Source organism: Micropterus salmoides, unplaced genomic scaffold (assembly GCF_014851395.1).
Source record: "Micropterus salmoides isolate LMB-PRFRI ecotype aquatic unplaced genomic scaffold, ASM1485139v1 Ms_hic_scaffold_1, whole genome shotgun sequence".
In the NCBI taxonomy this organism is placed as follows: Eukaryota; Metazoa; Chordata; class Actinopteri; order Centrarchiformes; family Centrarchidae; genus Micropterus; species Micropterus salmoides.
The window spans coordinates 31,022,306-31,043,623 of record NW_024040040.1 but is presented as its reverse complement, the minus strand read 5'-3'; the positions used below and the strand labels follow the sequence as shown (position 1 = coordinate 31,043,623).

At 40.1% G+C, this 21,318-nt stretch overlaps 1 protein-coding gene across 15 annotated transcripts in view; it reads left to right on the top strand.

Annotated features, from left to right (window-relative positions):
- svila (supervillin a) overlaps positions 1-21,318 on the top strand; it is a 105,204-nt gene that overhangs the window by 62,850 nt on the left and 21,036 nt on the right. For 7 of the 15 annotated variants that reach the window (XM_038723886.1, XM_038723866.1, XM_038723864.1 and 4 more), the window contains 10 exons: positions 66-202; positions 5,265-5,351; positions 5,842-6,154; positions 6,751-6,816; positions 7,378-7,879; positions 11,068-11,251; positions 13,897-14,029; positions 17,249-17,302; positions 19,362-19,439; positions 20,748-20,804. In XM_038723886.1, coding sequence (XP_038579814.1) covers positions 66-202; positions 5,265-5,351; positions 5,842-6,154; positions 6,751-6,816; positions 7,378-7,879; positions 11,068-11,251; positions 13,897-14,029; positions 17,249-17,302; positions 19,362-19,439; positions 20,748-20,804 — 1,611 coding nt within the window. The remainder of the gene's footprint in view (positions 1-65; positions 203-5,264; positions 5,352-5,841; positions 6,155-6,750; positions 6,817-7,377; positions 7,880-11,067; positions 11,252-13,896; positions 14,030-17,248; positions 17,303-19,361; positions 19,440-20,747; positions 20,805-21,318) is intronic. The other 8 variants (XM_038723871.1, XM_038723889.1, XM_038723867.1 and 5 more) reach the window with 7 other exon arrangements.

The window sequence follows — 21,318 nt, the reverse complement described above, 5'->3', positions numbered from 1 at the left end:
TCCTACTAGAGTTAAGATGAGGTGATTGATTTATAAGGATTTTTCATATTTCCGTTTCCATCCAGGAACTTGAAAAGAGCATTGATGGCGGAGCCCCTAAACCACGGTCCAGGAATGCAGCAGTGGACAGGAGACTAAGACGGACACAAGACCGATCCAGAACTCAGCCAGTCACCACTGAGGAAGTAGTCATCGCTGCAACGTAAGTCTTTGCAAGTTACTTTGTTTTATGTTGAAGTGATATAGGTTGACATTTGTCAAAATTCAGGTCTCTTCCACAGAGCCAAGCTCCATACAGACATGAGTGGTATTAATCTTCTCATCTGAATTTCAGGTGGAAAGTGATGAGGATATGGAACAATGTTCCTTTAATAAAAGCTCAACTAAAGTGCTTTGAAGTGTCACATTACCTACATTACAAAACATTTCTCTTTCACCCCTCATGACACATTATTAAATTACATTTTCAGACATTTGAGACTCCTGCCTCCACACCATCACAGTGGACATAAACAGGATTTTGTTTGTAGTGCTCACAGCATTGACAATAACTGAAAATAGGGAACAATGTTCCAACTGCTCTGGAATATCCACAGACCGCACTCAGAAAAAACTTGGTTCTGTGGATTATTGTATTAAGGTGGAGGCAGAAATCTCAGACATTGGATATCTCTATAAAACTATCTGCATGGCTAGACTTCAGTGGAGGTAAATGAGACTTTTTTTTTTTTAAATATGTGTGGAAAATCCACATGATGTAGTAGTATTTTCTCATCCTGATAGCTTTTCCATCACATTTTATGCATTGGACATTACCCACAATTTCCTTTGTATATAAAATTCTCCATGAACTCTGAAATGAAATTTTGGTTTAAAGGAGACCAATTATGCTTTTCCTTATCTATGTTACAATTTTGGATGAAAGCTTCAAATAATGACATTAAAGTATTTAAAAGAAATCCCTGTGAGCCAAAACTTCATATTTCCTCCTGTTCCAAATGCTCTTTCAACAGCTTTTTTTAACTCCACACCGAGCCGGTATTCCATATATGGTAATATGCCTGCACCGCTACCTTCAGTTTGTCTGTACCACCAGAGACGTTTTATAGAGGAGAAATGCCACTTTAAGAATCTTCAATACAACTCTATAGGGAAAACTTGTTAATCCAGAAATGGCGGGTATCCCGCCCCTCTCCATAGAAAGCCAATCGTCTGCTTTTAACAGCCGAGACGGGAAACTCATCCAATCGTGTGGTTCCACTAACATAAGAATCTACTGCACATGTGTCACTTCGGTGGGGAAACACTTTTTTAACCATATTTTGAGGCAAAGTGATCAAACATTTTCAGCGATTTTTATCAGATTTTACTGCTGACTCCATTCTTGCAGGTCCCAGAGACCAGTGAAAGTGCAGTTATGGCTCCCTCCCAATTCATTCAGATAAGACCCTGGTCTTGTTAGTCTGAAATAACTACCTGGAGCCTTTATTAAGATGGCTGCCGAGTGGCAGGACTTACCTATTCCTTTGGTGTACTGCTCAGCTGAGCAAAAGCCTGGTAAACATGCTTCAGGTCTTGGCCAATCAGAAGACAGTGGGCTTAGAGAGGGGGTGGCTTATAGAGACAGGAGCATCTACAGCTTGTTTCAGACAGAGGTGAAGAGTCAATATAAGATAGAAAATTACTTTTCAAATAACAAAATTTTCAAATAACAAACTACAAAGTGAGTGAACATAAGAAAAATCAAAAACAATATATAATATTATAATAACAATATAATAACAATATTTGGTGTGACCATACTTTGCCTTCAAAACAGCATCAATTGTCAAAGGTACAATTGCACAAAGCCAGGGATTTTATAGGCATATCTTCATGTGTATGATTAAATAATTATACCCAACTGGTGCTAATGATCACCTATTCAATATATAGGTTGCAACACAATCGTTAACTGAAAGTTTAACAGCTGTGTAGGAGGAATACAACTGGGAGAAGACCCGCCAAACTCAGCTAACGAGTTAAGGCTGCTTAAGACAGTTTATTGTCAAAAGTCAGACACCATGGCAAGACTGAACACAGCATTAAGACACAACGTAGTTATACTGCATCGGCAAGGTCTCTCCCAGTTAGACATTTCAATGTAGACAGCTCTTTTGAAGAAGTGCAAAGAAAAGGGCAAAGTTGAGGGCCGTAGTGGTTGGCCAAAGGAACTTACTGCAGCAGATGATAACACATCAGAAGATGTCCAGCCGTGCCATCAGCTCAGCCGAAGGTCTAGAGAGCAGTACAAGGAGAGTCCGCAGGCTTTTTTTCTTTTTTTTTGTTGCATTTCTGCAAACAGAGGTGGAGATTTGCTCAGAGATAATGGTCTCCTCAATGCTGAGATATACAGTCACAAATTTATTCTGCAGCAGAACAGCAACCACAAACATACAGCGAAAGCCATTAAGAACTATCTTTAGCATAGAGAAGAATAAGAGGTCCTGGAAGTTATGGCATGGCCCCCACAGAGCCACGTGATCAAGTCTGTCTTGGATTACATGAAGTGAGAGAAATAACTGAGGCTGCCTAAATCCACAGAAGAACTGCCAACCTACCTACCCAGTTCCTTCAGAAACTATGTGCAAGTATACCTTGAAGAATTGATGTTATTGTGAAGGCAAATATCACGCCAAATATTTTGTTTTGATTTAGATTGTTCAGTAACACTTTCTATGAAGGTCATCGCTATAATGACTTGTGCATATATTTATAACACGATATAATGCATCCATAAGAAATTATAACAGTTGTTATAATCACTTACAAACATGCATTAGGCGCTATAGCAAAGTTCATAACGTATTATGACCTTTTGATTTAATGTTTTATAACTAATAGTAATACCAGTTTATATCAATGTGCGGCAAGAATCTCCGACCATGTTCCATAACACTTTATAACCACCGACTCTGCGTCATTATGAATACACTTTAGTCACCATTTACAATTGGTGATAAAAAATGAATAATAGCTTATAGTAATGTTTAAAGTTATATAGCATGTCTTTGTTTGCTTTAAGTAAATTGTTAAAATATCTATCCCTGTATAATATAATCCAGGTGGACATAATACCATATGAACTAATTATAAGACCTTATAACACGTAATTGTTTGCTTTAAGTAAAGTGACACACATTTTGCGCAGGAAAACAACTTTTATTTATGTTTTTTCACTTTATGAACAATCTGTATGAATTTTGAACATTTTGCAGTTTAGCGCAAAAACACAACATAATTACATCAAGGACACTCATTCTCAGGGTGGTGAGAGATCACTCAAGAGAAGACCTGATGCCGACCAACATCATGTAAGAAGAGGCTCAGATGTTGTCACAGATGAATGGCGAGCCTGTGGACAGGCCCCAACAGATGCAGTGGACGATTAAAGACAACCACTTCACAAAACGTAGTCTATTAAGACATTTTAAAGTTATTGAATGGGAACACTGTTTGGGCAGTAGGGATGAGAATCTCTTGCCACCTCACGATTCTATTTGATTACAAATCAGAGGGCAGCGATCCATCTTGATGCATTTTTTTTCCTGTGTAAATTCTGGATAATTACTAAGCATTTCGTTTACACATTAAAATCCTAAAGAAATATCTCCTCAATTGCTTAAAAGGACTAGTTTACATCCCTGATTTACTTTAGTAGCCTCAGCTCCTCCGAGGTCACCAGCGTCCTTCCTTTAACAACCAGTTGTCCGACTCCTCTGGACACTGAAATATAATTTAACTTAACTATCAGGAAGTACAGTATGTGTACAGGACACCAGTTAAGCTTCAACCTGCTGTTCTCATTCCTCAACAAGTTAGGTAGTAATGACACACAACTAATTAACATTACTCCGTTACTAATTTAGCTAACGTTACACTGCAGACAAAAGAGATCGCGGGTCTCTGTTATGTGCGCACCTCCGGCTGTCCGGGCGCTGCACTTCCGCAGTTCTGAAGGTTCCGTGAGCATTATAGTATAGTACAGTATAGTTTACTTCTTTGCGATGCGGACGTGGAAGATTCTGAATTGATTTTGAATGAGTGCGAGCGAGCAGCAGAACGTGACGGTGAAAGTTAGCGGAGGAAAATATTTAACTTCGTAAGTTGTCAGTCAGGCAGACGTGCAGTTAGCGCTAGCTAACAGTATCCCCAATTCCCATTTCAATTACGTCTTTTAATAGGCTACGTTTTGTGAAGAGGTTGTCTTTAATCGTCCACTGCATCTGTTGGGGCCTGTCCACAGGCTCGCCATTCATCTGTGACAACATCTGAGCCTCTTCTTACATGATGTTGGTCGGCAACAGGTCTTCTCTTGAGCGATCTCTCACCACCCTGAGAATGAGTGTCCTTGATGTAATTATTTTTGTGCCAAACTGCAAAATGTTCAAAATTCATACAGATTGTTCATAAAGTGAAGAAACATAAATAAAAGTTGTTTTCCTGCGCAAAATGTGTGTCACTTTACTTAAAGTAAACAATTACGTGTTATAAGGTCTTATAATTAGTTCATATGGTATTATGTCCACCAGGAATATATTATACAGGGATAGATATTTTAACAATTTACTTAAAGCAAACAAAGACATGCTATATAACTTTAAGCATTACTATAAGCTATTATTCCATTTTATATCACTAATTTTAAATGGTGACTAAAGTGTATTCATAACGAGGCAGAGTTGGTGGTTATAAAGTGTTATGGAACATGGTCGGAGATTCTTGCCGCACATTGATATAAACTGGTATTACTATTAGTAAAACATTAAATCAAAAGTTCATAATACGTTATGAACTTTGCTATAGCGCCTAATGCATGTTTGTAAGTGATTATAACAACTGTTATAATGTCTTATGGACGCATTATATCGTGTTATAAATATATGCACAAGTCATTATAGCGATGTCCTTCATAGAAAGTGTTAACGATTGTTCTTCTGTTCATTCACTATCATCAATCAACATGTCTAATTTTGAAAGCATTCTTACTCATCAGCATTTTTTCCTTACCTGCCTAAACATTTTGCACAGTACTGTATTTCTGTACCTCAACATGCTGTATTCCTCTTCCTTAGCTTGAATAAACCTTTTTCTTAATCACCTTAGAAATAATCTGGTTCATCCCCTCTGTCATCTGTGTGTTTTCTCTGTCACCTGTGTGTGTGTGTGCGCGCGTGTGTGTGCGTGTGTGTGTGCGTCTTTGTCCCTGTCCTTGACTATTGTAGCGTCCCCACTCACGTGCCACAAACGGTGACTGTTCACACTGCTGTAGCACGCGCCCCTAGCCCTACCAGCACTGTTCTGCCATATAGGTACCTGACCCTGGATATGAATGCTCATGCTGTCGCCGACCTACAGTGTGTGACTAACATGACTGATTTTTACTGAATGCTGCTCATTCACCACAGCATATTGTTATTTTCAGAATGGATGGTGTTCTTACAATTGCGTTTTAAAACACAGGATGTGTTTTTGTAGTGTAAAGTCCTAACAGACGATGTTGGTGCCCTCCTGTGTGATTGGAGGTAATCACATGATTGACCTATTGGAGTACTAAGAAGACTAAAAGGATTTTACTTAATATCATAGTTTGCTTTGTGGTGGGCATAACTCATTGCGTATGCATCAACCTTTTTTTTTGCTCTCTTTTTGTGGATATCATTGTCATTAGATGCACACTGCTCCACAATGCTGCCTGTCATGTAGCATGCCACTTGCTAGCTTGCATGAGCTCCTTCCATGCTTACCAGAAGTCTACCTTTCTCCTTCCTGTTTGTGTCTTGGGTGTCATCCTGCCCTTAGACTGCAGGCATCCTCACAGCAGAGCGCCGCCGCCCGGAAGCAGGCGTGGGAGGCCAGACAAGTGCAGGATACCCAGGAGGTCCAGGGCCCTAAGCCTGTGTCCGCAGTGGAGGGAAAGGACCAGAGCCAGAGTCAAATCCAGGATCAGGAGGAGCCTGACCTCTGCACCCTTAGCCTGGCAGAAAAGATGGCGTTGTTCAACAGACTGTCTCAGCCTCCAACCAGGGTTACCCGCACCAGAGGGGACTCGCGTCAGCGTAGGGCCAACACTCGCTATCAAACACAACCCATCACACTGGAAGATATGGAGCAGGTAGGGGAAGGAACAGGATCATTTGCAGTTTATACTGTTGACTGTTCTGCCTGTATTATACTGGAAGTCTGCATTATTCTAACTCTAACCTTTTTGTTGTTATGAGAACATATTCCTGTTTCCTTAGTTTGTAAGGTTTTAGAAAATGAGATATATTGTTGTTCTGTATATTTTGGCTATAGTGTAATTTTTATGTTGTATACAAATATATAGTTTGAAAGGATTAGCATGATTTTGAGAACTACTGAAGTGACGTGCTGAAGGTACTGCCCTACCACTGTTTATTTGTATGGCTCAGATAAAATCATCATAGAATTTCAACGTATGGCACCTACTATCCTTGATTTAGACGAACCTTTAATGGGAAGAGGGACAAACCTCAGAAAGAGCACCATATAGGCAGTCCCTCTTGGACAGACATGCAATAGTATACAGAAGTAGCACTAGTGAAATTATAATATGGAAAAACAGATATAAAATATTAAGTAATAAGAACTAAAATATTAAGTTTGAAAGAGTCAATGAGTTTCAATTCCTATTCCTGCTAGAATAATACATGAACCAAGCATTGTAGCCTGTGCGTGTTTCTGCTCCAGGAGGCTTCAGACATAGACGTCAGGGATGAACTGGAGCTATGTGACAGCCCAGTAGAGCACCTACAAGTAAGGTTCATCTGAACAATCACCATGCATTTGCCTGAGACAGAGGAGGTTGACACAGTTGGCTCGCTCTTCTCAGAAATTACCGTACATTTCTGTGACCAGCACATGCTGTTATGACATCTCACATTTGGCCCGTGTCCATGTTGGATGATTTTATTATGAATGTACAGTGCATGGCCCGGCTTCTGAGTACTCAGTTCACATCATCCTGCTGTGTCAATGAGGAGGCTGTGTATTTCATCAAGGACTTGAAAGATGCCTGTGGGGTGGAGGAGAAGAGAACAAAAGCACATTAACTCATTCACCACCACTTGGACTGAAAACAGCAAATTTGTGGGGGGGGATTGCATTGCTGGCATGGCTTTGTGATGTGGGCTGCAACTGACGGGTGAGATAGGCTGCCCTTTTGATGCTCAGGAAGTGCAGTGAGTCAGACAGGCGGTGATTAGTCAGCGTGATTCTCTCAGTTTTGTGTGTGTGTGCAGTTTGCCCCACCTGTTTCTCAGCCTCTGTAGGAAACTGACCCACTTTTTCTTTGTCTGTCCCCTCCCTGTTACACAGCTTCATAATGGTACAGGCTCTCGGTTCGGACACATCCATACTTCATCATCCTCTTCTGCTCTGAGAGCAGGAAGTACCGTCTCCACTGACCATGCCGGAGATATCCACATAACCAGAGCAGCAGCCCGGGTTGAACCCCTCCCTACCAGCTCGGGCTCGTCTTTGCCCCCTCGCCACGACCTGGCCTTGATGTCCCAGGACTCTGTGGACCAACAGAGGTCCGGAATCTTTTCCCACAGAGAAGACGGAGCTGATCTGGGAGGAGGGAAGAGGAAGCTGTATTCTCCTGAGGGAGTGGTCAGGCAGGCTGCACTGCCCCAGCCCCAGACTGGAAGAGAGAGGAGTGGGGAGGAGGAGGAAGAGGAGCAGTGGCTAGCCAGAGGGGAGGGTGACAGAGCCATGCAGAGCTCAGAGAGCCACATGGTCCAGGCGAGGCAAGAGGCGTATCTGAGTGAGGAAGGACACTGCCCAGAGAGTCAGAAGAACAGTGCCATTATTGGAGGTAAGAACAGTAGCTAGGGAATTCAAAGGATCAGTTTGAGGTTCTTACTATCTGCTTACTTTTACATTATAGAACTACAACTTTGTTTTTCAAGATGGGTTTTTTTCCCCCCCATTTCCTTCTCTTGCCTGTTAATTTTTTTACTGTGCAGTGTATGTGAAGTGTGAATTTAACTAATTATGTAATTTGAAAGTCATGTTCTGCGTTTCCACAGTTTATACAATATCAGGCTTAGCACGTGGATGGGCAGGGAGATGCTTTCCCAGAATAGAGCCACTTTATCTTACTGCGCCGCAAATATCACTTTGATGAAAGTTGTCCTGAATGACATGTAGCTAGTGACAAAATATTGTGGTAAATAAGTGCCTATTGGAAAAAAAATTATATAAATGTGTTAATGAAAATGTGTTTCTCTTGTCCCCAACAGCGAGCTGATACACACACCGCTGCAGTGCTCTCACAGCCCCGTCTCCTGTCACTCACAGTTCTTTCTTCTCGTCTTATTCGCTCCGTTTGAATTGCGTTTTTTCCCCCGCCCTACTGTGCTGTGATTTGCTAGTACTCGTCACTTGTGATTGGATACTGGCAAAGAAAACAAGGAAGCCCAAATGAAAGTGACGGTACAGAGCGGTGCTAACGAAAGAGCACCTGCAGGACCGACACTCCGTCCTTTATAAAGAACCTGGAGAGGGTGGAGACATCTCCCCTTTCAACATCACTAAAGTATTAAACCCAGTAAACTGTTGTTGATAAGATAGTTGTCCTGTTGTTTGCCTAACAGACACTTATAATTCTCAAATTTAAGCTAAGCCCCTCAAAGCTATCAGACCTGAGGAATTTCAAACAGCACAGTTTCACTTGATAGGAAATACTTTTACCGAGGTCAGAAGTAATTTAACTGAAACTTCATTTACTAAGATAGCTATGTTGATTAAATAATTTAGTAATTAAGGCTCGTGCACGAAAGTGCAAGGAACCTACTGTTTTTACTCAGATTTTTTTTTTCATGGTCTTAGGATACTCGAATCCTCACAAAAATTTGCACACACCTTTGGTCTGGTGGGAAATCCAATGTTCTGCAGTGATTGGGGTTGGCCGTGGCCAGGGGGCTCAATAGCGCCCCTAAACAAACAATAGGTTTTGGACAAAGTTTCTTTGATCTTCATGAGATGTGGTTTGGATTATGGCTCTTATTACAAAGTCCACATTTCTGCTTTTTTAATAATTTTCTCAACAGGAAGTCAGCCATTTTGCGCTTCCTGCGTGATTTTCAATTTTTTAAACAGATATTTGAGGCCTTTAGGATCTCTTGACTTAAAAATAAGCCTCTTGGAGCAAACTAGAGCTTTAACCCGATTGACTTCAAATGTGGGTAGCGCCATCTTAAGAGCCTTGCAATGTTAAATTGCAAAGCTTTTTTTGATTGATCCAACGGTGTGTCCATGGCATGGAGGTGAATTGATGTCTCGCCATGAAAAAGGAAGTCTATGTAAATGGACTAGACATGGTCCGATCTGTCCCAAAATTCACTAGTAAACCTCTTAGAGACTTACTTGTCAATATCCAGTCATAGTGATAGTGCCACTTACTGGCATCTGGAAAGGACACGTTTTAAAATTAATTTCTTATGCCTCTTTCATATTTTTACCCCACTTAGCACCTTGCGGACAAAAATGTCCATAGTGAGGCATTTATGCTCCTCATAACAGGCTGACCACATCCATCTCAAATGCTCTTGCCTTGGTGAGTGATTATTTGCAATTAAACAGGAAGCTGTTTTTTGACAGTTATACCCTCAACTCAACTGGAAGTCAAATTGAATACCTAACTAACACCTCAAATGGTATTGAATATCGATATTTTTCAAGGTATTGTATCAAAGTTAGAAATTCCAGTATCATGACAACACTACATATGTCATTTTCAAACTGTGTGCTCATTAGCAAATTTTAGCAAGCTAACACATGGCTCCCGAAGGCTGTGCCATCAGTGTGTGAGTGTGAATGAATATTTTCTTTCTGATGAGCAGCTGGTACCTTGCATGCTAGCTACTGTCATCAGTGTATAAACATGTAGTGTAAAACACTTGAGTGGTCAGAAGACTAGGAACCTAAAACCTGCTAAATGTTACCATGTTAACATTGTCATAATGTTATCAATTATGTTAGCATTTACAATCTGGTTTTCCATGTAAGCTATTTTATCTACAGAAGAGTACAAAGAATAAGTTGTTACTTTAGTTTTCTTTAACAGAATAGATTTTTTAACATGTGCAAATTAGCAAATTTTTAGTATGCTAAAATGCTAGACTAAAATGGCAGTCATTATACAGTAAGCATTATACCCGCTGAACTTCTCCACGTTAGCATTGTTAATGTGAGCTTGTTATCATGATGATGATAGCATTTAACAAGGAATTTTTAGTTAAGTGGTTGTGGGTTTATTAATAAAATGCAAAGTGATGCTGGATAGAACAGTGAAGCAGGTTTTAAATATTCAAAGAGCCAAAACATAAAGACTAAATAAAGAGCAATAGACTTAATGAACATCGGTGTCAATTTCACTCAACAGTCAACAACCATTTCTCCACCACGGCCATGTGTGCGTCGTCTGTGAAAATGTGACATTCAAACTGTGGTTTCATGTTTTCCAAGCAAAGCACTTTGTCTCTGTACAACTTGTCAGAGAGCACAGAAATCAGTCAGATGATTGTTGTTTTTTTTGTGGAGTGGGAACAGAGTGATAGAGCAGAGCTGATGCACACACGAAAAGCAGGCAGTAGTGTTCCTACAAAATAGCGTGGGTTATTTGATTACAGCTGTGGCTGGAAGGTTTAAAGCTGTGAAAAGTGTTTTTACGCTGCTTCTCACAGGCAGATGAGAGCCTCTTGGTAAGCATGAAAGATGTTTGCTCCCACTATGTTTTGTGATGCTGAGTTTGCACTGTGAGATTAATGACTGTAATTTAATGCAAAACCTATAGTCTTGACATTTTTGGAAGATTGTGTTATTTAAAGTGTTGAATCCTAAACAGGATCTTCTTTTAAGTCTTTTCTAAGCAGATAAATTATGCCATTTTTAAAAATCTAATCCCCCATTGGAAACCGTTGTAACATTTATGTAGTTTGTGTAGTCATGTTATTGATTTTACGCTTTCCTTTGCGTGTGCTTGTCTGCTTCTGCTCACAGAACTGCTAGAGCCCACTGTGGTTGCATCCAGAGCAGCATCTGGTTCGCCCAGGAGTGTGTGTCAGCCTCCAGTGGCAGATACACACATAAATGGCAGTGGACCCCCAGCTGGCCTGGTTCAACCTGAGCATGAAGATGAACTGAACGACATGATGACGGCCAGACACATGTCCATCAAACAGAGGTGAGCCATGTGGTGTGGTCAGCTGTTATTGATGCTAAGCTTACAGTAGTTAGAGTTGTTGTTTTGTGCTTTTTGTGCATGCAGAAATATATTTTTTTGAATGTTTTCTTAGTTCGAACAGTATAAAACCATTTGCAAGTAGGCTTCTGTTTGAACTATTACCTCAATCTAAAAGACATTCAGGTTAGCTTGGTCTAAAATATACTTCTTCTGATCATTTGGCCAGTTAACAAAGCCAACAAAGCTCTGACTGAAGGAAGAGAAGTTTCTCTTTCATTCTTTGCTTGAAATGTGGGTTAAATGGAGATAGAAAATGAAATCATGAGGACAAGACAGAGCAGGGTAGTGGTTTCTTAGAGTTTTTTTTATTTTTAGCCTCTGCAGCTGCCCTGCTGTCCTCCCCAGGCCAGGCCTGGCCAGGATATAGAATGGAATATTAAAGGTATAGTTGTATGAGCTACTTATCCATAGTCCCTGTATAACCTACAGTTTCCCATCGGAAAGTGCTGTCTGACAGCAAGTTAAAGCGATGAAAATAAATAGCGTACACTTCAACTGATTTTTTTAGGTGGTTGAAATACGTTTTGTTGCTGCCCCTATCCACAGCAAGTTCTGTGTTTCTGACCTTGTTTCTTATACACAAGGGAGTAGGAATTTATCATCACGTTACGGATTTTACTCAATATTACTGCAGCTCATTAAATACAACTGATACACAGCATGATCATACAGCCTGTAAAGCAGTCAGTTTTTTTAGATTTTGGTTTTTGGCATATTATTCTTTAAGCAAATGTTTTCATGTTTATAATTTTTATGATATAAAATCATTGCAGTGCACTTAAAATGTACAGTTAATGACGTATCTTTGACTTTGACCTTTAACTGAAGCTCAGTATTGGATTCCCAGACTAATTCAATGATTACATAAGTCTAGTTATGTCACATTGTGTTAACAAGCACACCCTGCTGGTTTGACTGCTAAACACACCAGGCAGCAATCACACTCTAAATTGATTAATGATATAATGGAAGTACATGTAAACTGGGTGTGTGTTGCCTGTTCCAGTCTGCTTGTGTACTCTGTCACATCATACTCACTCTTTTCACTATGTCAAGGCGTCCTTGAGTCTCTCCCATTTTCAAAGGAATTTACTGGAGGCAGGATCTGTATCCCAGATACAGCTTGCGACATCCATTCAGTATTACTTTCATTCTGTTTTCTGGCGGTTGTTGTGGAGCCGCTGGGGCAGAACAGGACTTCCCCTCACTTGGTCACACTGGGGTGGTTGTGAGAGGAGCAGATGGCATTGCCAACACCCTGCATTGTTACACTATAATTCATTTTTTTATCTTATAATCATCCATGTGCTTTATACGTAATCCCAGCTTTCCACAACTCCTCATTTAAAAGACTGTATGTCCAAACAGTGATTTTAAGTTAGTGTTTGTAACATTTGGCTTACCTTTACTTTAGCTAAAATAAATCCTAGCACCTTTTTTTTTGTTGCTTTAACTCCGTGTTTAAGCCAAAGCCTGTCAAATACTCTTCCAGCTCTCTTAGATCTCAAAGTGATATTTATATCTAATTGTCCATTAGCTGTCACCAGTCTGTTTATCTGGAATCCAGAACTTAACCGTATTTCTAACTGTGGCTACTAAGTGGGATGCTCTCTGCTTCTGCTTAGTATCTGCTGTCTTAACTGCAAACAGTATTGTAGATGAGACTAAAGTGCGTGTGGCAACGTCCCTGTTTCTTGTTGCTGTCAATGCTGTGACAGGTTGAGTTAAAAGCTTAGGGGAAGTGCTTACTTTGCAGTAACCTTGTGCAAAGGGCTGTCTGTTATATTGGCTCTATAATACTTACTGCATGTGTGCATTTGTTTCTAAAATGTGTCACTCATTTCTTATTGGCTAAATATTTGTAAAAGTTGAAATTTAATACAAGCTAGTGATCTTAAAGAAATAGTTTGACATTTTGGAATTACCAGCTTTTATTCTGTTAGATTCTGGAGTCTCTGCTGGTTTCATGGCTGTGTCCGAAATCACCCACTACTACTCACTATATAGTGAGGTCGCCATTTTATAGTGCTGTCCAAATGTATAGTGATAATTATTATACTACTATATAGCCCACTCAGTGTATCCCAGAATGCATTTTGAAAAGTAGTGTACAACCGATGGTCACTAAGCAAGCCTTACATACCGTCATGTATTGGGCAATTTCTGCGCTTTTGATAGCTTAAAGATAATTTTTTATGTGCCTCCTTGTTTGCAAATTACATTAAGTTACATTAGCATCACAGTGTTGTAATTAGAAAAAAAATGTAATTGTCCAAGAATTTTTTTTATTTTTATTCCTACTAATTAAATTAGAAATTACATAATTGATAATACCACAAACACTTTTCTGACCTCATCACTAACACAGTCACTTAACATTTCTAGTACTATGACTAGTATTATGATTTATCAAATTTAAGTTTATTGGTTTTGAGTCATGCGAATTAGGTTTCGAGTCAGGTCCAACAATGTCCCTGTAAATCCCAGCATCTCACACTATCTTGCTAAAGCATCTTGTATTTTCACCCCTCATATGAACTTTATTGTAACTTTTTTCCTTCTTCTGCTTACTCTTCCTCCTTCAGAGTGGCCTTGTTGAAGATGAGTGGTGAGCAGGACTGGAGGAACAGGATCAATAAGAAGCAGGATGTGGTGAAGGTTGCTGTGGATGAACAGCATGCTCAGCTCTGGGAGGCGGAGCAGAGCTTCAAGACGAAGGTAACCACCTGATGTGCACACTCAATGCTGACTGAACACATCAACAGACAAGTTTGAGATAGGCAGCCGTCTGCCTGTCGCTGTTATGTTTATCATGTCTGGTACATCGTGTTTTTCATGCGCTTATGACTGTATGCTCCATTAATGTCATCTTTAAAGGATGGCAGAGGGTCCTGTTTGAACTACTTCCTACTTATTAGGAGCATTCAAATTGTGGTTCAAATTCCAATCAAGGCACCTTCAAAGCAAGTTCAAACACACAAACACCTCCAGGGAACTGCTTTTAACTGTCACTGCACCGGTTTATGCCCATGAGACTTGAATGCAGCACTAATACAGTGGCAGTGACATGCTACAAGACTTCAGTAATTTGATTTGATCCACAGTGTCACGATATGCCAGCAAGTATTTCTTCCTGCATCAGCCTCTGAAGTTAGTCTGTTTTGGAGATGTATTTGATCTTTTTTTCCTGACATAACCCTAGAGTCAGGAATGTGAGAAGGATGACAGCCAGCCATTAAATAATCAGTTTTGCAGTAGAATCTGCAAAGGCATATGGTAACAGTTTTGGATATCCCTAAACAGAGAGGTTGTTTATTGTCCCATGTTAATGTCTTTTGATCTCTTTGTCTCTTTCCTCTGTTCTGTCTCATAAACAACAGTTGTGTGTTTTTGTGCTTGGACTGTATCAAGACTTATTCTGCATTTATTTCTGTCATGGCAGTAGCATGGATACTGTTGAATTTGAAGTCACAAGATATTTGTGCAAGATGTTTTCATCCCAATTATATGAAAGTGTGTAGCTGCCAATATTACAATGAAATAATGAAATTAAATTGAAAAGTAGGTTTTCATTCGTGCCTGCATGTTTCATGACAATAAAAACTGTATTATAATTGAACTTTTAAATAAAGAATTATGTTTGAATATATATATATATATATATATATATATATATATATATATATATAATATATATATATATATATATATATATATAAAATAAAATTACGTCCTAAAATTAAAGGTTCTGTACAATAATATATCCGCAAACAACTATTTGCTATGTAAAGATATGGTGGAGTAATGGCGTCCCGAGCAGAGAATCACAGTCATCACACTCCCTCTGTGTGTGTTGTCATCAGAGTTTCTCAGTGTCTTTGTTTGGGTAGCCTGTCTGGCCGCACGTGCATGTTAGGGGATGTGAGTCCCTCGCTGTGGACCTGTTGGCTTTGAGGAGAGCTCTACAATGGCTGTTTCTTTTTTCATGTGATGCTGTGAATTAAGGATTTATTTCGACCAAACCAGAATGGTGATTGTTTGAACAGTGGAAAAACTAACCAAGACGGTTTTGGTCAGTTTTACATTGTTTCCGGTCAGTTTGAATGAAGTGTGTTTATCAATGATCTGTGTGGTAAAATTATTGGGATTCTTTTCAATGGAGTATAGTGGCTAGCGAGAGCGATATAAATGCTGTTTCTGGTTAAACAAAAAGGATCTAACTGTTTAACAAAAAGGTCTATCTCTATATGGATTGTTTCCATAATGTCGTCACATTGCACTTTTAATGCGCATTTGTCCCCAAGGATTATTTTGCAGCCTTTGCAGCCCGTTTTGCGGCTTCCTGCCGAGGCATAGAGGCGGTGAATCAAGAGTTTATATTGACTAAACCAGAGTTGGTGATTGTTGGAACAGTGAAAAGACTAACAAAGATGGTGTTTTGTTTCAGTCCAGTTGGAGTGTGTTTTATGATGATCTTCAAGGTAAAATTATTTAAAATAAGGCTGGTGGGCAGTAGCACTCATTTGTTTTAGTCTGAAAAGGTGGTGCTGAAGTGAAACATTTAGTGGCAGTGAAAGTCTCATACAGCTCCTTTAAAAACAAAATGAAAACTCAATTGAAAAATTATTTGCAGTGTACTTTAACCTAACATTGCCATGATGATTATGAATGTGAAATAGACTTTATATTCAAATTGTCAGTGTGCATCCTAAACTTGCTGCAAGTTGCGTTTCCATATTATTTGTCTTTAGAGATGAGCTAAAATAAGGACATCTTCAAATGCAAAACTCCAGTTGGCGATTTCATTTTCAAGTTGAAGTTGTAATTTGAATATTGTCTGTCAATTTAAAAATGGCAGTTTCTCTTTAAATTTCATTTAATTTATGTCAGTGCTATGCAATGCGCCAGGGCTCAAGTTTTAATCGCAATTTCAAGTTCATCTAAATAAAACTCTTATTGTGCCACATGCTGTTTCGCAATGACTCATTTTGTCTTGTTATAAATCTAGCACACCCTTTCCTTCACAGCAGCTCCCCCCACCGCGGTTATAACTACTACAACTTGCCAGTCACCATTATTAGCTTAAGCCTATGGTATTTACCCTGCATAAATCAGCATTTTTAGCATAAATAGCAACCTTTCCTATACTCATAGCTTAACAATTTATTTATCATTTATGCTTATACTATACCTGGGGGGGGGGTGCTTTACCTGGTCGGTGCTTCTTATAACACATTACCGGATTTATACTTTTCTCACCGTTAGTTTAAGTCACTGCGATTCCCGACAGAACATAATTGTTGAATTTCAGCATTATGTAACGTAACAAGATGTCATCAACTCGGGTTTGAAAAAAATTATTTCATTTTAATATTTGCAGCAATAAACTTCCATGTGTGGCAGTTCAATTTGTGTAGACTAATCTAGATATCTGTTGATTTGTCACAGTTGTTTTGAATGGAGATGATCAAGGTTAGAGAACAGTAAGCTGATTTGAAGGTCTAATTCTGCCTAAATTAAACATCAATTAAAAGTAAAGTCTATTTTTGTCTCAGAGAAAAGTTAATGACTGTGTGCACTGGTTAACTACCTGGTTGTTCTCTAACATCTGTTGTCTTGTGTGGCTTCAACCTTTCTTTCCATTGAACTGCATGTTACATGTAGACTTTTATTCTTCTCTTGGCCTGTGTCTCTGTTTGCATGTTTTTAACCTTTAAAAATAATAAACCTCATTTTATCCTCTGCGTGTTGAGTGTGTTTCTGTGTTGGTATCCTCTGTTTGTTTTTTAAGGGAGGGTTAGGGTGGGACGGTACACATACCTCTCTGTTTAGACATATTCACAACAGCTACCATCCACAGCAGGGCTCTTTTTGTGAGCTCTTAAACTGAGCTTTCAGCGAACATGTCTTTTTTCTCCTGTGGCTGCTTGCCTGTAGGACGATGAAGCACTGATGATAATCGATGAGTTTGCTGTGTCCGACCAGCTATGGGTAAGGCCAGTGTGAAAGGTCACAATCACACACACACACACACTGTAGTGATATTTATCAAGTTCATTTGAACTGGATTGGATAAGAAATCAAAATTTTATATCCATAATTGCATTTTCTGGCTCTTAACACACACACTGTGTGTGTTTGTGGGTGTGTGTGTGTACGTACATTTGGTGGTGGTACTTTGTGTGTGTGTTTCCCTACAAACATGGTGATGGTGTTGGACTCTGTTTCGCTAGTTGGAGCTGTTTCACTTTGCATTTACCGAACCAGGAAGTGAGGCTGTAGGTTAGAATGCTTTCAATGATGCCTCCTAAAAAAGTTGGGCAGAGCTGTGGTGGTCTCCGGAGGTGATAGAGCCGCTGTTGTGCCGCCATGGCCTAGATGTTAATGATTGAGGTCAGCTCGTCCGCCAGGTGCATTCCCAGGAACTTGATGTTACTGACCCTCTCCACAGTGGCCCCATCGATGGTCAGTGGCATATGATTGGTGCCTGCCAGACTTCCTGAGCATCCTATATGCTGATTCCTCATTATTACTAAGAAAACCCACTACTGTTGCATCATGTGCAAACTTGATGATGTGGTTGGTATTATACCTGGCAGTACAGTCATGGGTTAGCAGGGTGAACAACAGAGTGATCAGGGAACAGCCCTGGGGGTGAGCATGTGCTCACAAAGATGGATTTTGATGTGTGGCTACCAACCTTGACCAACCCTGTCTGCTGCCTCTGCATCAGGAAGTTAAGGACCCAGCTACAGGTGCCTGTGTTCACATCCAGCAACCTCAGATATTCCACATGATGGATTTTATTACTATGTATTATGATTTAAGGTGTCATTTGTGGTGACATCCTCACAGAGAATTATCACCCAACTCTGCAGTTTAAAAAAAAAACAACTGTATGGTACCTGCACAGCACTAAACAGACAATATTAGCTACTAGCTGGTGATCATAGTGGAGCATTTAACCACTCAAGAGATACATACAGTATTTCCCCTCTGGAGTTGATGGAACCCACAGTAAAAGAAGAGTGAATATGTCTGGTGGCCACATATCTCCTAATGGCTGCTAATGTTTATGGGTATGTAAAGTAGGCACTTTCTTGCATGTTCGCCATAACTACTTAAAGGTGGTGTATGCGATTCTCATCCAATACATGTCTTTTTTCATATTCAGCAATCTCCTCATGGTCCACTAGCTTTCCATTCTGTGTGCGCAGGAAAAAAATCCAGTGTCTTTACTTTGCCCTGGCTCTGTAAACAAAGTGCCCTTCACGCACAACACTGTTCCAGCCATTCAAGCCATAGTTTGTGGATTAGGCAAAGTTAAATGACTTCCCCTTGGACATTCAGCTTACTTTCTAGTTCACCAAGACATGCTGCTGTTCTGATGTTAGCTATAGCAGCAGGAGAGTTGTGAGTTTCGCTGTCTGGAGCTGGTGTGCTGGCTCTGGGACCGTCTTGTCCTTTCTGCATGTTGGCTTCGCAACAGAAACTGTAACTGCAGTTTGCTAAACCACAACTTAGCTGACGCTAGTTACATTACTTGCTGTGTTGTTCACTCTATGTCATGGTATTTGTCATGGTGTTGGATTTATCCAGAATAGCTTACCACACCTTAAATAAATTGATATTATGTCAGTGTTGTGTTTACAGCTGGTTGCGCTGCAGCCCAGACGATTTAATCAATATTGGTTTAAAGTAAAATACATTTTGTATTCTCTCCCCAAATTACACACCTGGCAAGGCAAAGAAGGCTTTCAACAACATATGAATCATAATGAAACCATTATGTGAGGTAATACATGGAAATGGAGTTTGAACGGTGAAAGTTAAGTATTGCACTTCTATAAATTTGGGGAACTTGCAAGAGAATGGGTAAAGGGCCGAGATATCCTGACTTTTTGTTCCTAGTATGGTTTGTGGGGTTCTTAGGGAGAATTTGTGCTCCATGACCTCTGTATTTCTAAAATCCTTGCTACAGACTACTGCTATACTCCTGATGAATGTGTGTTTGTGTTTATTTCCCCTTTCCATTGCCTTGCCTCTGTAGGAGCCAGTCTTTCCCTCGACTTTCTCTCCTCCTCCTGAGCCTCCTTTTACTTCTTCCCCTGACGTTTCAGCGAGCCAGGTAGGAAGTTGAATAAGCCTTTTCTGCATGCATTGCTTGTCCACTTCCTCGCCTACTTCGCTAAGCTCTGAAATCCATACGCAAACCGCAAACCTGTTTTAAAGAGGTCATATTATGCTTTGTGGCTTTTTCCCTCTCCTTCCTTGAATTATAAATCTTTTTTGTGCATGTAATAGGTTTGCAAAGTGAAAAAGCCCAAAGGGAGTTCCCATCTCCCACAGAAAACACTGCTCTGAACTGCCTGAAAACAGTCCAGCCTTTTCCCTTTGATTCCTGTGATGTCACAGCAAAATCCACGTCATAATGCTCGCCTAGCAGCTAGTCCGACACGCCCTCAAAAACACCAGTGAAAAAACACATTTAGCTGGAGCACACAGTGACAAGACGTTTGCCTGCTGCCTCTCCTCTCCCACCCAAACACTAGCGACCCTCCAGGCAGTCAATGGACATAAAGTAGTTACTGTGATGTAGAGGCAGAGCTCAGTTAAAACTTTATAGATCAATGATACATTTGTTACAGATAAATAACTCTAAACTCTGAATCTCTTGCTCCAGTCCATGTTGCTAAGCTGGAAAGGGGATATACAGCTGAACCAAAGCAGTGTTTACTGGCTTCTCACTGACCCGCCCTACTCTGCCCCTGGTTTGCTAGTAGTCCTTAACTAGGTACTGCACATGTGCAACTCCCAACAAAGATCTTATAGAGGCAAGAGGTATCACTCCATAGCTAAAATGGAGCCTTCAACACAGGGTGAAAAGAAGAGCTGCAGCAATGTGCAGTGTGACAAAAAATATGGTGTTTTTTGAAAATCAAACCATGTAAACCTGTTCTGGTACAACCCCTAAATAAGATTTTGACCTCTTTAACTTTAGCAACTCCATTATTCAGTTTGCGCTAATTTCAGAACATCTGTTATATACCTCATGCAGAGAGTAAGGCTTTCTGAAGTGTACTTGTGTGGTTATTTGCCACTGCATTCTTTCACATTACAAACCATTTCACCTCCGAACTGCACTGTCAAGTCTTACTGCTCTGTCAGCTGCAACTGTGCTGGGAAAACAATTATGGCAGGTGCACATTATGATCAGGAGTTCTCTGCAGTCCTTCACAGCCGCTTTGCTAATGTTTTACATCACTAAAGATTTATTCCTGTCGCAAAGCTTTGTCCCTTTGCCCATGAATCAGCATGGCAGCCCCCTCAGCTTCTGATGCTTGTGCAGAACTTGGACATTTTCTACCATCTTTTCATCCATATCTCTTAATCCTCATTCTCTCTTACCTTTCCTTCCATCCCTCTGGTTGTGAAGGCCACCAGATCTCCCAGACCCATGCAGGTGGATGAGAGACACCCCTGGAGACGGAAGGTGACCCTATCTGTATACAGTGCTCTTGCAAATTCCCCAACTCCCCATCCCCGGTGGCAGTCTTTCACACAAACACACGTACACAGTCAAAGCAACTGTATTGTGCTCAAGACATTGTCTGCGATTGTTCTTTGTTTTCACTTTGTTAACTAACATTCTTTCATTTTAACTTGGGGAAGTGACACTAACGCAAAAGGAAGACAATCAATAGTTTTCCTTTTTTATGTTTGTAAACCGTTTGTTTTCAGCGTGAGGCAGGGATTAATGTGCTTCCTGTGTATTAGATACCTTCCTTTGGTGTCCTTGTTTTGCTTGGCCACTTTGCCTACGTTTTCCTTGCTGTTAAAGGAAAATTCCACACTTTATCATTGTTAAGAGCAACCAATAGCAGTGAAACTAAGATGCAGTCCTGTTTTCATTGTTTTTGGTGGTATTTTTTATTTTTGCTGTAGTGTGATCACATATTTCCAAAGATGCTATAATGGAGCTTGATAGCTAATAAAGTACTTTTTTT